Raw genomic sequence first — 16,044 nt, forward strand, 5'->3', positions numbered from 1 at the left:
CGTGAGATTGAGCACACGTCAGGCTCTGCTCCTAGTTGGGAGTCTGTTTGGAGATTCTCTCCCTCTGCCCCTCCCCCTCTCAAATAAATAAATCTTAAAAAAAAAAAAAGAACTAAAATTCTTTGGAAGATTTTTACACAGGCAGTAAATTCTGTTTCTAACTTTAGAGTTCAAAAGTATTTATGTACGTAGCAAACATACCATTTCTGGTGGCAGAAATCAAGTAAGGATGGAAACACGTAAAGATATCTCCCTGAAAAGACCTCTCTCCGTAGCAGGAGTTTCTTAAGAAAAGGCAGTTTCTAAGTCCATGTGAAAGTTATCACCTGAAAGGGACCTGCTTGAACTGTTTATTATTTTTTTCAGTATCTACTAAGCAGCATACCCCTGCCAGCCACTTGTAATCACAGTAAAAGCCAGCAAATCTGGCCCAGTGGGTGGCTTTTTGGGAAGTGAAAGCATGTAACTCATCTGTAGAGGTCTTGCACTTTCGACACAGCAGACCCATAATATGCTGGAGCCTGCAAAGTGCTCGGCGGGTTGTCACAGCAAAGGAACAGGCGCGGGAGCAGGGGTGGTGCTCACTGAGCTGAACCATCACCTGGCTCTGGGGGCCTCTGTCCCGGACCCATCCCGAGAGGAGAGAGAGGGGCGCTTACACGTGCCTACCCGCTTTGCCAGATGCATGCTCTCCTCTCTTCTCCACCTGGCTTTCCTCACTTGAAGTCTTTAAAGAGGGTCCTCGCTCGCTCACGGACGGACGCATCGTGCCCCACATGTCGGTGTGCAGCATTTCCCTCCCCCGGCCCCCTCCCTGGGAACATCCAGGTTGTCTCCAGTCGTTTGCTGGTGCAGGTGACATCACAAATAGCCGTGGGGATGCAAATTTTTACAGTTTTCCCCGATGTAACTTCGTGTAAACGCCCAGAAGTGGGTTTGTGGGTCAAAGAATACATGCACACGTGATTTTACTAGACATTTCCAAACTCCCCTCCATAGCCTTTGTGTGATGGCAGAACATTTTAGTAGGACCTTCCCTTGTCCTACAACTGCCTTCAAACACACTGAATTGTTCTTCCCCATACCCGAATGGAACCTTGGGCAAAGACTGTTTTTTTCCCGAAAGCTCTGTGGTAATTCATTTATTTCTAGGCATTAGAAGTCCAGTCCAATCTAAAGACAAAGCTTAAGGTCAAAGCTCCTATCTGGCATCCAATACCAGGGGCCCACCTTAGGCTCAGAAATCTGCAGTGGGGAAGAGCAGGCATGGTGCGATTCAGGTCTCTTTCCCCACCTGGCTCACAGCAACGCCTGAAACAGGAGGGAAGGAAGGTTTGGGGAAGAACGTGCTCATCTGACGTCATGACTGGCACGTTCTGGGAGTGGCTGATGCCTACACACTCACCCTTCCCCCTGGGGGGTATTTAGTAGGTTCCTCAGAGCCCCGGTCTCCCCCTCCCCCATTCCCACCACACACCTGTACTTCCTGGTGTGGACAAAACCCGCCTGCTGGCCATGGATGATAGATGCTCCCACCTTGGTCTCTAGAACCTGACAGTCGAGCCCGGAGGTCAGCCAGCCTTTTCTGTACAGAGCCGGGCAGTGAATAGCCTAGACTCTGGCAATACGATATGTACCTCAACTCTGCCACTGTTGTGTGAAAGCACACACAGACAACAGGTAAACCACCAACCCAGATGGCTGCATTCCCCACAAAACCTTATGGAAACAGGCAGGTTGGCTCACGGGCCTTCGTTTGCTGGCCCCGATCTACCCCATGCAAACTCCTAGTGGTCGTCTCCTGAGGGGTCCCCCTTTGTGATGGCCAAAGCCTACATCCCTGTTAACAGGGTCCCACACGGTGCTCCCTGGACGTAAGCGTCTTGCCGACAACAGCAACAAAGACACTAATGAAAAGACTTCTCAACTTCTCCTCCTCCTCCTGGGAGATTTCAAGGAGAAGAAAAGAACGACAAACTACCTTCAAGTACTTTTTTAAAATCATTAAGCTATTTTTTTCCCCAAAAGTTATGATGCCGCATCATTTGGAATGTTTTCGGCTACGAGTAGAAGCTAGGTTTTAAGTGGCTCAGAGAAGCAGGGATTCTTCTCCACACTGAGAAGGGTCTAGGGACAGCTGGTATCAGATCAGCCCCTCAAAGAAAATCAGCAGCAAATCACTGCTGCTCCCCTCACCTGACTCTCAAGGTCAGAAGCTGGCTCCCTGATGCCGACCTTCACCTGCACCAAAGGCAGGGAAGAGCTGAAAGTATCACCCCAGCCAGACCCGCCACTTTTATCTGGAGATATAAGCTTCCCTGAAATCCTCCAGGAGACCCCAATTTAGGTCCCCCTGTCCACAGCCGAGTGCTTAGTTACACTGGCAGCTGCAAGGGCAAGCTCGAGGAGAGAGAGGAGAGGGCTGAGAAGATGTTTTGGTTCAACCACCCAACTGAAGGCATCTGCCACAGGGCAGGTGACAGAGTCACCAAGACGGCCATGTTTCAAAACCTAAGCATGCACGTAAATAACAAAAGTACACTAGGGGCCTCTGGGTGGCTCAGTGGGTTAGGGTCCGACTCCTGACAGCTCAGGTCCCCATCTCGGAGTCGTGTACTGAGCACCCCACTGGGCTCTGCACTAAGTGGGGAGTCTGCTGCAGATTCTTTCCCTCTGTCCCTCCCCCCACTCTCTAACAAACAAATAAATCTTTTTTAAAAATACTCTCTATACTCAGCCTAGGCACAGCCCTCCACTTGGCCTTTTAACGCTTCCTTTTTATTTTTTTATTATTATTATTTTTTTAGTAGACCCCACAGCCAACGTGGGGCTTGAACTCATGACCGGAGATCAAGAGTCACATGCTCTGCCACTTCAGCCAGCCAGGCGCCCCTAACACTTCACTTTTTTTTTTTTAAGATTTTATTTATTTATTTGACAGAGACAGACACAGCGAGAGAGGAAACACAAGCAGGGGGAGCGGGAGAGGGAGAAGCAGGCTTCCCGCCGAGCAGGGAGCCCGATGCGGGGCTCGGGACCCTGGGACCATGGGACCCTGGGACCATGACCTGAGCCGGAGGCAGACGCTTATCGACGGAGCCACCCAGGTGCCCCCCCCAACACTTCATTTTTAAATGTGAAGTCAGCTAATAATCACCAGACATTTGTGGAAAGCCTCTGGCGCGAGATACACACCAGACAATGACCCCAAGAGAAGGACTCGGGGCCAAAAGAGAAAAGGCAGGAAGCCGAAAAGAAAAATTTCAAAAAAAAAAAAAAAAAATCGTAAGTTATTTCCTCAGAGAAATAGCAGATATGCAGTTCGGAAACAGGAGTAAAGTACAACCATAAAAAGGAACATTCAGAGGGAAAAAGAAAGTGCTCTTGAAAATTAGAGAGAAAGTGGCAGATATGAATACAGAGCAGAACCCAGAGACCAAGTGATGAGAACTAGGAGGCCAACATCTGGATAACAGGAGGTCCAAAAAAAGAGAACATTTTACTAGAAAGCTTCTTAGAATTCAACATCCTGAGCCAGACTGAAAAGACCAAGTGCTGAACATTAAAACAAACAAAACAATGGGGCGCCTGGGTGGCTCAGTTGGTTAAGCGACTGCCTTCGGCTCAGGTCATGATCCTGGAGTCCCGGGATCGAGTCCCGCATCGGGCTCCCTGCTCGGCAGGGAGTCTGCTTCTCCCTCTGCCTGCCTCGCTCTCTCTCTCTCTCTGATAAATAAAAAAATAAAACAAACAAAACAAGCCATACTAAGACACATTGTCATGAAATTTCAGAACACACCAGCTCTAAGAATATGGCATATCCGGTGTCCTCTGTCGCTCACTATCATATATGGTTCATATACAAAGAATCAGAAACCACAAGTGCATGGGGCTTATCAAGAGCGTCAAAGAATGCTAAACTCCCCAGGACGCAGGGGGATGCTGTCTGGCCAGAGGAGCCAGGACTGCTGGGCCCTGGGGTCCGCACGCACCCCTGGGGTGGGGATCCGAGCTCATGCGGACCCAAGGCGCCACAGGAAATGTTACCGCTCACTGGCCACGGCCAGGAGCCCCACCCACAGCTCTGCTGAAGCTGGGGTGGAGCATGAGGCTGAGATTTGAGGCTGGGCAGGCCCCTGCCTCTCTCCCCAGGCCTGAGCACAAACACTAAGATGTTTCATGGCTCATAAATCCCATGTGTTCACAGCAATTGGGATGAGCAGCCCCGAGCGAGGCACCAGCTCTGGTTTGGAGGGGCAGGTGAGGATGGTCCTCAGGCACACAGGGGTCGACCCTCTATCAAGAGCCCAGCACAAAGGCCTGCAACCCGATCAGCCCACAGTCTCTCCCATTTGGGTGAAATGAACAAGGAGGTGGGCTACCACAGAGTACCGTGTCCCTCAGGGTTAAGCCAAAGCGCAGCCCTTTCTGCCTCCGCAGCCGCCACGGTGCCCGTGAGAAAGCTTGTGGCGAAGGGGGGTGGGGGGCAAACAAAAGAAGTAAGTTCTGAAGTTTACCCTGGATTGCATCCACCCTGTAGAAGATGGAATCATGGATGCTGCCAGTTTTGAGCAGTTTCTTCGGGGACGGATCAAAGTGAATGGAAAAGTTGGGAATCTCGGTGGAGGGGTTGTAACAATCGAAAGGAGCAAAATCAAGATTACTGTAACTTCTGAGGTGCCTTTTTCCAAAAGGTATTTGAAATATCTCACCAAAAAATATCTGAAGAATAATCTCCGTGACTAGTTGCGCGTAGTTGCTAACAGCAAAGAGTTACAAATTGCGTTACCTCCAGATTAACTAAAATGAGAAAGAGGAGGAAGATGAGAATTAAAACGCATTTATCTGGAATATTTTGTATGAGTTCTTAAATAAAACTTGGGAACAAAAAAAAAAAAAAAAGCCAAAATGATGCAGGGGCGCCTGGGTGGCTCAGTCATTAAGCATCTGCCCTCGGCTCACGTCAGGATCCCAGGGTCCTGGGATCGAGCCCCTTGTTGGGCTCCCTGCTCCGCGGGAAGCCTGCTTCTCCCTCTCCCACCCCACCTGCTTGTGTTCCCTCTCTCACTATCTCTCTGTCAAATAAATAAATTAAAAAAAAAGCCAAAATGCCCATACTTGAACTGACCAAAGGGCGATAAAAAGTATCTTATCTATTTCTATCTTATCTATTTCTGAAACGAGTGTATACTTAGGAATAAGCACACCACTTATGCCGATAAATTCTTAGGCATCAGGAAGCTTGTGGATTACATGTGAGTGTCGGTGGGGCAGGGACCTGGCCCCGTCCTGTACCCCTTGTCACCCCTTGCTGCACGGCTCTCAGGCATCCCAAGGTGCCAGGCACGCAAGAGATGTTCAAAGTCTTAGGTTCAGAGCACTCGATCTTCAAAGGAGGTCTTGTGGTTGTTTTTAACCTCAAACATTATCTCCCTTTGCCCCCCGATCATTTTCTCTTGCTCAGTGCCCACATCCACCTCTTCTGGAAAAAAAAGTTCAAAGTACATATATCAATGAGAAGTACACTCTGGACTGACTCACAGAGGCTTTTGTGAGTTAGATTCTAGATCACTTTGGGGAGTTAGGATTTTAAAGTATAGAGCTTTAAAAATAAATAAATAAAGTAGAGCTTTAAAACTGTTTTGTGAAAGGCCGAAATGAGATTCTCAAATACAGTCAGTGACAGAGAGCATTCCTTCTTTCATTCCTCAAATATTAGCCTAACCTGTGCCAGCCACAAGGTCCAGCAGGAGGGCTGTGCTGAGCCAACAGTTCTGTGCATCTGACCCCCGAGCCTCCAAATGCACGGCCCTACGACTGTGCCTGGAGGCTTTCTCCAACCAGCCGGAGGACCCCAAACGCTGAAGGCGAGCCCACTCTGGAGCAGCCCTCAGCCCACACCTGGCAGGAGCCAGGGCAGGGTGGGGGGGGAGTGTCCGGTGCCCTTGCCCTTCATTTGGGACCACTGAGTCTGGCATCCTCTCTCAGGGATCCTCAGGGGGCTCACGCCCCGCTGCCCACACCTTCTCACTTCTCCACCCCCTACACATGATTCCTGAGATCGCCTCCCAAATACACTGCCCACTCTCATGCTTGTCTCAGTCTGCTTCTGGGGAACCTGACCGAAGACACTGTTAGAAAACAGGCAATGGTCTCCTGGTGCCCCACCTCCCCTGGGTGCACTGAGCTTAATTTTCCTTAATTCAGAAACTCCTGGCTAACCATATTCAGCTCCCTTCCCCCAACTCTTCACGACACACACACACACACACACACACACACACTCTCTCTCTCTCTCTCTCTCTCTCTCTCTCTCACTTTGTTCTAATAAAATCTAACCCCAAAGCACAATTTTAAAATAGAGGAAAGAGGAGCTGTTCCCAAAGCTGGCACATCGGAGGCACCCACGGCCCATGTGCACTCACGGCATGTGCCCCCCCCCGGGGGGGGGTACAGGTGTAGACTTCACCTGCCTGGCTTCACCCTGGAACCTGGTTCTCCCCAACCTCTCAAGGCTGGGTCTTCCCATGCTGCTGGTCACAGCCAAACTGCACCTCCCCGGAGAGCTTTCCTCCAACCGCCAGGCTGGAGCAGTCTGTTCTGACCCGTGCCCATGAGCAGGTTGGACTGTCTCAGCAATTAGCAGAAATTCTGTTTACTGTCTTACAATCTGTCTTGCTAACAAGCACACAGGTTCCAGCAAGTGTCCAGATCTTTTACTTGTTTTGGAAAATTGGGTTGATTGGGTTGTTTGCTTTGTTTTGTTGAGTTTTGAGATACAAGTCCTTGTTGACTGGTGCATCCCGGGGCTTACAACAGAGCCTGGCACACAGTAGATGCTCAATAAAGACGCCGAGTGAGAAGAACCACAATGCAGGAACGAGACAGGGCTGTGAAGATCAGGGGCGATCCACAGGTGTCACACCGTCCCTCCCTGCTCATGCCCATGGCAGATGCTTCTCCTGGACATCCTCCCCTCATTGCTCCCAAGCCAGCTGAGTCGACATGTTGTTTCCAGGATTTCTCGACCTTGGTACTGCTGACATTTTAGACCAGATAATTATCTGTCATGGGCGTGTGGGGGGGGGGGCTATCCTGTGCCTTGCCAGGACATGGAGCAGCATCCCTGAGACCTTCCAGCGGAAGTGAGCAGTACCACCAAACTTGTAACAACCAAAAACATCTCAAGGCAGTGCCATATGTCCCCTAGACAGGGCACAACTTCTGGGGACAGAAAACCTCTGCCTTAGACCTATTTGCTGCCCCGGGGTTAAAGCTCTCTTCCCACCCGCACTGGAGAGAAACCAACACTATCCCATTTCCTTTTTGCTTAAACAAAAATAACCACTCTCCTACTAAAGGGAGGGGCAGCAAAACAAATCTGTTACCGGAACCATCCGTAGCAACTTGTGATTTGTCCCGCCCTCCTACAGAACGAGTACACTTTCTAGAGCAGTCCTCAGCACACTGCTCCGCAGCACGGATCCACAAAGCAAGGTTACAGTCGACAACAAGGTAGCCACAGGATGCCCCACCCAGCCCTGAAACTAACAGCAGCTCCCCCCAAACCAGATGTCTATGGAACCCAATAACTAAAAAAGTAACACTTGCATCTATACATTTATTTTCATTTCGTTTTCCTACTAATTCATTTTTATTGATTTACAAATTATTGCTCTGTGACAGAAGGAAATTTAAAAGGGACACCGTCAGCACACACGCCTTTAGAACACTTTCCCTGGAGAAAACGCAAGCCACGTTTCCAACCCGCCAAACACAAGGAAGTTTTTGGAACACAATCTGCTTGAGGTAGAGATTTGCTAAACCCACAGAGGAAAACGCTAACCAAACAACAACATTTAGGAAGATAAAAGAACCTACCCGTACCACGCAGGGAACCACGAAGCAGAGGAGAATTTTGCCTCTCTCGTGGCTCCCAAACCGCATCCGTGGGCTGGGGCCGAGCGACTGCTGGAGGGGGACCAGGGCATGGTAAAATGCAGATGCTCAGGCCCAGTGCAGACTGTCTCACCCAGAACATCTGGGCTGGATCCCGGGAAACTATTTTTAACCAGTTCTACCAGGTGCTCTTAGTCCCTCCCAGGCCAGCTGGGTTTGGGGACAAGGGCTGCAGTTGTGGCCAGTGAGCCTGCAGCACTTCCCCTCCGCTGCCCCCTCCCCCAAACCCAGGGCCCTGAGCCAGATTCTGACAGATGCCCAGGTGACTTACCTGCACACAGCTGCTGAAAAGTAGAGCTTTTGAAAGCACTCAGAACTAGAACAGATTATAACCAATTAAAAGAGTCCTCAAAGGGATCTCAGGTCACCTGGTCAAATCTCCTAATTTACAGCAGAGGAACCGAGGAGCCAAGAGGTTCTCCAACACCAAACACTCGGCCAGCAACACCTCTGGGATCAGCACCCCAACACCCCAACCCCACATGACTGCAGTTCTGCCAGCTTCCCAGCAACTTGTCTGACTGCAAGAAGCTTATCGTTTCCAGGGGGCAGCCTGATGTCGTGAAGTGGCTCTGGATGCCCACTGAGGCTTCTGGAATCCACACCCACTTTCCCCAAGCAGCAAGCTTCCCTTCCCGCAAGCATCCTGACTGTCCCAACCTCTCTGCTACCTGGAAAACTTTTTGATTCAATACTCTCCACCTTTTTTCCCCCACGGCACTGCTTTCTGAGGGGCTGGCTTGTGGGCTGGGCTTTTGGGGGTTTGTGGGGCTTTGTTTTGTTTCAGGCAGGGGGTTTGCATGGCTGGCAAGCTGAAGTAGTCCCCCTGCCTACCGCCAATAAGGCCATTTATCCAGTGCAGGCTTTGGAGGGGCTCCACGGTAGGAGCACGAGCCTGGCCTTAGTGAGGCCAGGTATAAATCCTCTCGCTGGGCCATTCTCGGTCTAGTGTGAAATGAAAGGAAAGAAGTTTCCCACTGCCCTTTACGGCTCCCCGCAATATGAAGCTGGCCCAGGGCAGCACCCCCTTCACTCTTCAGACGGTCCTCTTTATCTTCCTAAAATGGCAGTGCTGAGATTGTGTATTTCCAGGTACAGGTATATGACGTGCCATATAACAAAAATCCAAAAACGTCCAACCCGAGACCTGTGTTGGCTAGCATGCCTTAACTCATAAACAAACCTCCTAGTTGTTTCTTTAATGTGGTTACACCAAGAGTATTTTTGTTTCCTCTTTGAGAATTCCAAGAGCAAAAAAGCAACTGAGTACCAACAGGCAAAAAATCAAATAGTCCATCTGGACCAGAAGGAGACAAAGGGGCGCCAAGTGACAGTCAAGCTAACTGTGCATCACACACACATTCTCCAAGACTCAGGAAACTAGCCCAGAATATGGGGTACACATCCTTACTCACATTTCACCCATAAATACACATATACGAAGTCACAGAAGGTGAGCGGGGCCATCCACCTGCCTCACGGCTGCGTTCTGTTTTGCAGATAGTATCCATTGTCACTGAGGTACAATAAGCCCCAGCGTCAACATCAAGCCCAGGCTGGACAAAAAGAACAGAGTGAGTGGAAGAATCCAGGACCCAGGGCAATGGAGCCAAGCGTGAGCAGAAGCCCCACTGCTGGCCGTAGAGGAGGTCCATAGGTTGGAGAAAGAAGTGCCCATCATCACCCTGGACCCACCACCTACTTCTGCTGCACCCTGCCTGGGGCAAAATTCAGCAGCCACCAACCCAGACCTTCAGCCTAGGTGGACCCTGAATCCAGGGGCCAAAGGCTTGACCTGCTCCCATTCTGGGTCTGAGCTATAAAATAAAACCCAAGGCATGCTGCCAGGCACCAGCAGGAAGGGAACGCTGCCTTGAAATGTCTGTCCTCAGGTCCAACATGGCATGTACTATCGTGTGCAGAAATCACTCCTCACAAGAGCTGACCTTAACTTCCCCCCTTCTGGTTTTTAGTTAGGAGGGGCCAGCAATGTTCCAGGAGGAAACAGCCCAGAGGAGGTTATGCCCACCTGTCTTCAACAGAGGAAATCAGAAGTCAAGAAAGCGCTGGATGGGACAGGAAGAAGTACTGGAGGAGAAAGGTGTGTATTTTCTATCAAACATATTCAATAAAGAGGATTGATGGATGCCTTACAGCCTTTTTTTAAAGATTTTATTTATTTATTTGAGAGAGAGAGAGCACGAGCGGGGAGGAGGGGCAGAAGGAGAGGGAAAAGCAGGCTCCGTGTTCAGCGGGGAGCCCGATGCCAGGCTCGATCCCAGGACCCTGGGATCATGACCTGAGCCGAAGGCAGACGCTTAACGACAGAGCCACCCAGGCGCCCTGCATTACAGAGTCCTTAAAACAAGAAATGCAAGCTTTCAAGCCTTCCCAGCATGAGTATTTGTTAAGTCATGGGGCAGAGGGAGAGGGAATCTCAAGCAGACTCCCCGCTGAGCACGGAGCCCGACACACGGGGCTTGATCTCATGACCCTGAGATCATGACCTAAGAAACCAAGAGTCAGATGCTTAACCAACCGAGCCACCCAGGCGCCCCTAAAATAAATACATTTTTTTTAAAAGATATGTTGAAATCCTAAACCCTGTCTTTACAGTTGTAATGAAGCTAAGCTGAGGTCAGAACGGACCAGGGTGAACCCTAATCCAGTGACTGCTGTCATTCTAAGAAGCAAATTTGGACCTAGAGAGACACTCACCAGGGGTGGGGGGATTTCATTTGAAGACAGACACAGAGATTGGAGAGATGCAGCCTAGAACCAAGGAACAGGGACGACTGCGGGCAGCCACCAGAAGCTGGGAGAGGCGGGGGAGGGAACAGGGCCCTGGCAACACCTTCCTCTGGATGACTGACCTCCAGAACTTCGAGAGAATGGATTTCTATTAAGCCACCTGGTTTCTGGCGATCTGTGACAACAGCTGCAAGAACCTAGAAACTCAAAGGTCTCCAACCGATAAGGGAAGGGCAGCAAAGCGTGGCCAATCACCCGTCCGCCGCCATCACTGGGGTAATGCCACCAGCATCCCAGATGCTTCCGGCCACACCCAAGTCCTCCGCAGGTGAATGAAAATGGGTATTTTTTTTTTAAAGTCCAAGTGCACAAGGGGAGCGGTAAAGTGCTCAGACTGCGGGACGGAACCGGGCATACCCCACTGACAGATACCTCAGCTCTGCCACTCACCGGGGAACCTTGGACAGATTACTGGGCCTCTCCGCACCTTGCTCTCTCCATCTGATAATTAAATTGAGTAACTTCTACGTCCTTCCCAGGGCCGTTTGGAGGAGTAAATGAGGCAAGCTGAGCAAAATGCTTAGCATGGTGCCCACTATCCAGTGAGCCCGAAATAAAGGTTAGCTAGTAATATTAATCGTTGTTAGCAACTTCTCAGACTGTCCCTCAAGGGGCTTTGAGCAGATGCCTCGGTCCGGCCTTTCTGCCTTCCGAAGGAGGACCTGGATCTTGAATTCTTCCATCAAAGCTCAGGAGCTGCTACCTGTAGCTCACAGGAGCTGGCAGGAACCTCGCTTTTGACTTTCCTGTTCTTCAGACCCCAGAAATCTCTTCCTTTCCCGTTGTCCTTAATATTTACCATCTCACTGTGTTCCATCAAATTTATTCTCAGTGCCCATCGCCTTCCTTTTTCCAGCCTCGCCTGCAGTGAGCTTCATGTAATTTAGGGACACTGGATTGCTTATTCTAAAAAAGACAAACTCCTAAATTGCATATACTTGGCACATATCTTCAATCCTAAGTCTTCCAAACAATTGTGTACTAAGAAGTGGTAAGCCAATGCGCCATGATTAAAATGTGAGTCCCCAAAATAATTTCTTAGCTCCTTACATTCGAATGTTTAAATATGAAAATCGTGTTGCTGTCTGTTTCATCCGTATTAGCGGAGATGACAGAAAATCTTTTATCAGAAACCCCTAAGGGCTTTTTAAGGCCATTACAAGGTACAGAGCTGCAGACCCTTAGCATCTCCAGTTGGATTTATTGCGTCAGGGTGAAAGCCTTTTTTTTAAAATAATGGAAATTGCTATAATTATAATCACTTTAGAACACCATTATTATTATTAAGAAGACCAAATTGCATGGTTCAAGCGGCTGCTGGTTCTCTACTGTTCGAAAGAAGTCACGTGATGGTATCAAACACCTGGCACTCATCTCCATGCCAACGTGGTCCTGCTCTCACACGGGCTTCGGGGCAGATGCCTGTGATGTCTTCAACGGCGGCAGGCAGAACGACGAACCCCTGGTTCTTGATGAAAGCATTCAGGGAACGAGCACATGTCCAACAGTGGGCTTTCCTATGGGAGACCAGGGTTCTGTGCAGCTCTGGTTCCTAATGACCTCTCCCTCTCCCACGCATACCTGGATCCAACCATTCAGTGGGTCACCCTGAAGGGAGGGAAAGGATGAAGGGACAGCAAGGGGCTGGAGTCCATTTTTGGTCACCCATTGAGTCCCTAACACCTTGGGCTTTAAGGTCCAAGGACCTCTGGCTGGAGAGGGTAGTTAAAGGCCAATTTTTTTTTTTTAGAGGGAAAAATAGGGGTGCCTGGGTGGCTCAGTCGGTTGAGGTCTGCCTTCTGCTCAGGTCACGATCCTCAGGGCCCTGGGATCGAGCCCTGCATCGGGCTCCCCGCTTAGCGGGGAGTCTGCTTCTCCCTCTCCCTCTGCCTCTGCCTGCCGCACCCCCTGCTTGTGCTGTCAAATAAATAAATAAAATCTTAAAAAGAAAAAAGGAAAATGGGAAAAAGGAAAGGTAGCAGTAGGTATGGGCCCAGTGGTTCAGAACTTGGCTTCTGGAGTCTAGCCACCTGGGCTGGATTGCTGGCTCGCCTCCCTCTTTCTTGTCTGGTTCCCTGGGCCAGTCATTCAACCTCTCCAAGCGTGTTTTCCCATCCCCTAAATGGATATCAGAACTGCGAGGTGGTTGCGAGGACCCCCCCCCCCCAGGAGAACACACACACACACACACGCACGCACGCACGCAGCAGGGTGCTTACCAGGAGGGGAGCCCTCCACACAGTCAGGGACTATTACTTCTCCAAAAATTCTTGGTTATTTAATGCCTGAATTTACAATTTCATTCTTCTCTCCACCTAAGCAAGTTTTATTTTAGGTTTAGGAGAATCAGTGGAGAATAAATGCATAACTCTTGGCCATTAATGGAGCAGGAAACCTCACTCCAAGTTCAGAAGTCACCCCAGGGCCTGCTGCAAACACCTTGCTGGTGGCCGGAGACATTTCAGGAGGAGACAGGGAAGAAATGAATCCCAATGCACTTGTCACTAATACCTAAGAGTTTATAGTAGGCCTCTGGAAAGATCGTACACACGGATCTTGCTATAAAACAGCTTATTACTAAATCAGGCCAAGAAGGAGGAACAGAATATTTCATTCCCCGTCAAATGTAAAAATTAAATCTGGATTGTTAAAAACAGCCTTCCCTGGAAACATGCTCATCTTTAACTGAGAAATAACCTTGAATGAACTACTTCCTTGGCCAGGGTAAAGATATAAGCACTAGGCTTCAGTACGATCCTGTTAATTAAACTTCATCATTTTAAAGTAAAGGTCACTGGGATGCCTGGCTGGCTCAGCCTGCAGAGCATGTGATTCTCGGAGCTCCGGGAGGTGAGTTCAAGGCCCACGGTGGGCCTAGAACTTACTTAAAAAAATAATAAAATAAAGGTCACTGGATTAATTAATAAAGAAAAGCTATTATTTATGAAAGTTTTTTTTTTTGAGAACCCAAGAGAAATCTTATCCCCCCCACCCCCGTTTTTCTTGAGCCTTTCTTTTCCCCTTCCTGTCTTCTCTGGAGGGAGACAGACATCAAGGACCCCTTTCATCACAGCACCCAAACTGCCCAAACCTTCACTTTAGTACAAAGACTTCCCTTCCACTCAAAAATTAACAAGAGCTCTTCCCCACAAGGCACATGTTTTACAAAGGGAGAGTCATTTCCTGTTCCCAGAGATCATCCTTGAGCCACTAAAGAGGTTCATCCGCAATCTTGCGAAACCTTGGGAAGGCAAAAAGTACAAAGTTCTCATTCTCACCACGAGCGCGTGTCTTCACGTGGTGGCTCTTACCAGCACCCACACCTCTGTGGTCAAGTTAAGCTCCCTCAGCTGACGCCCTCCCCCTCCCTGCCCACCATCCCCGCCGGGAAGACCAAAGACAAGGAGGAAAGGCAACCAGAGTTAAAGTTTTGAGCAGAACACATTTCTGAAGGTTTTTTTTTAAAACTAATTAAGCAAGTGTAGAAGTTACTCAGTAGAGTTTCTTTTTTTAAAAGAATTAGCATGGAGCGTCTTTCCTCTTAAGAAAGTCTTGAATAATTTAATTAGAATTACACCAAAGTCATGAGTATGTTCTATTTATGGGGGAATCATACTGAATTGAAACTCAAATGACAATGTTAAAAATAAAAACAAAGTATCTTGGGACTGTACTCAATTGATGAGAAAAACCTGACTTCAAATCACACTTAGATTAGGTAAACGTGGAAAGAGGAGGGGGCCAAATCAACTCCAGGAATTCTGTTTCTCTTAAGATCACTGAGCCGGGGGCCATTGTTTCTTGCAACAAAAAGTGCTAATAAATTAAAATCAGATTAAGATAAAAAGAAGGCTGTTTGGTTTTATTTTTATTTGGTCATCGGGAAGCCACCCGGCCCCGGAAGGCTTGCTCAGCCCGTATTTTTCCGCAGGAGCAGGACTGCATTTAGTACATTCCACACACACGTGTGCAGACGCTGGCTCCGTGCAGAGAGGCTGGGCGGCTGGGCAGGCGGGAGGAAGCCGACGAGCCAACTCCGGGAGAGGAGAACAGCACGGCGGCCACGCGGCCCCCTCCGCCCGCAGAGCCAGCGAGCCTCCGCGGACAGGGCTGCTCGGCGGAGCTCGCGTACAGATCCCTCTCCAGGCACTGCGCCTCCGGAGCCGGCCACCAGCCCCCGTAGCAGTGAGACAGCATGGGGTGTGTGTGTTGGGGGGGCGGAGAACCGGCACCCGAAGTGAGCCCCCAGTACCCACAGCATCGCACCCAAGGCCCACGGTGCCGGCTCCCCGCTCGCCAGAAGGGCTGCCCGTTGGAGGCGCTCGCCGCCCGGCCGCTCGGAGGGGAGGACTAACAAGTTCTGAAACACTCGCGCACACCCTCGGCTGCGCCCCGGACAGGACGGCCCGCGCTCCGCGTCCCCAGAGCGCGCGCCCCGCTCCTGGCCCTGCGGGGCCCCTCAGCGTGTGGTTGGGGGCGACGCTAAACCGCGCGCAGGCACTGCCGGGCGCCCCCCCCCCAGAACCCCGGACAACCTGCGGCTGCAGCCTGGGGGACCGCAGGGGTGGCGAGGAGCGGGTCCCCTGGGCGAGCGAGCGAGCGCCAACCTACCTTCTGCGGGGGGGTTCCGATCAGCATCTCCAGGTAGTAGCCACGGCCAGAGTCGCCCTGCAGGTTGTCCACCATGGCTAAGAAGTTGGCGGCGCCGCCGGCGGGCTCCAGGGCGAGCGCCAGGCCGTCCGCGTGGGGCGCGGCGCGGGGCGCGGCGGGGGTCCCGGGCCCGGGGGTGGGCGCGGCCACGCGGAGGGGCAGCGTGAGGGGTGCGGGGGCCGGCGCCGGGGCTGCGCGCAGGAGCCACTGGGCCAGCAGCGGCAGCAGCAGCAGCGCCGGGGCCTGCGCGCCCATGCCCGCGGCGGGGCCCGGGGGGCGCGCCCGGCCGGGCCCGTCCCGTCCGGCGGCGGTGGCGGCGGCGGCGGTGGTGGTGGTGGCGGCTCGGCGCGGGGCTGCGGGCAGGGCTGGGCGCGCACCGGGCGGGCGGCGGCAGCTGGGAGGAGCGCCGCGGGAGGAGGACCGGGGAAGCGGGAGGAGGCGCCGGAGCCGGAGCCGCCCCAGCCCGCGCCGCCAACTTGAGCAAGTTGGTCGCCGCTGCCCCCTCTGGCGGGCGGCGGCTGCCCCGCAGAGGCCGGGCCCCTCCCCCGCGGCCAAGGTCACAGCTGAGCGCGGGGTCCGCTGGAGCGCACCCGGCGCGCCCTACCCACTCTCTCGCTCGTCTCG

The 16,044-nt window shown here is 51.4% G+C and overlaps 1 protein-coding gene and 1 pseudogene across 1 annotated transcript in view; one reads left to right on the forward strand and one right to left on the reverse strand.

Annotated features, from left to right (window-relative positions):
- Positions 1 to 15,690, reverse strand: part of BACE2 (beta-secretase 2) — a 90,938-nt gene extending 75,248 nt beyond the window's left edge. Inside the window, exon 1 of the mRNA XM_028126488.2 lies at positions 15,382 to 15,690. Within this exon, the coding sequence (XP_027982289.2) occupies positions 15,382 to 15,675 (294 nt within the window). The 5' untranslated portion in view covers positions 15,676 to 15,690. The remainder of the gene's footprint in view (positions 1 to 15,381) is intronic.
- On the forward strand, positions 4,362 to 4,834 carry LOC114226408 (large ribosomal subunit protein eL22 pseudogene; annotated as a pseudogene).
- Positions 15,691 to 16,044: the final 354 nt, after the last annotated feature.

The sequence above is a fragment of the Eumetopias jubatus genome, unplaced genomic scaffold (assembly GCF_037043125.1).
Source record: "Eumetopias jubatus isolate StellerSeaLion01/CBP00866 unplaced genomic scaffold, mEumJub1_p1.0 scaffold_1, whole genome shotgun sequence".
NCBI classification, from domain to species: Eukaryota; Metazoa; Chordata; class Mammalia; order Carnivora; family Otariidae; genus Eumetopias; species Eumetopias jubatus.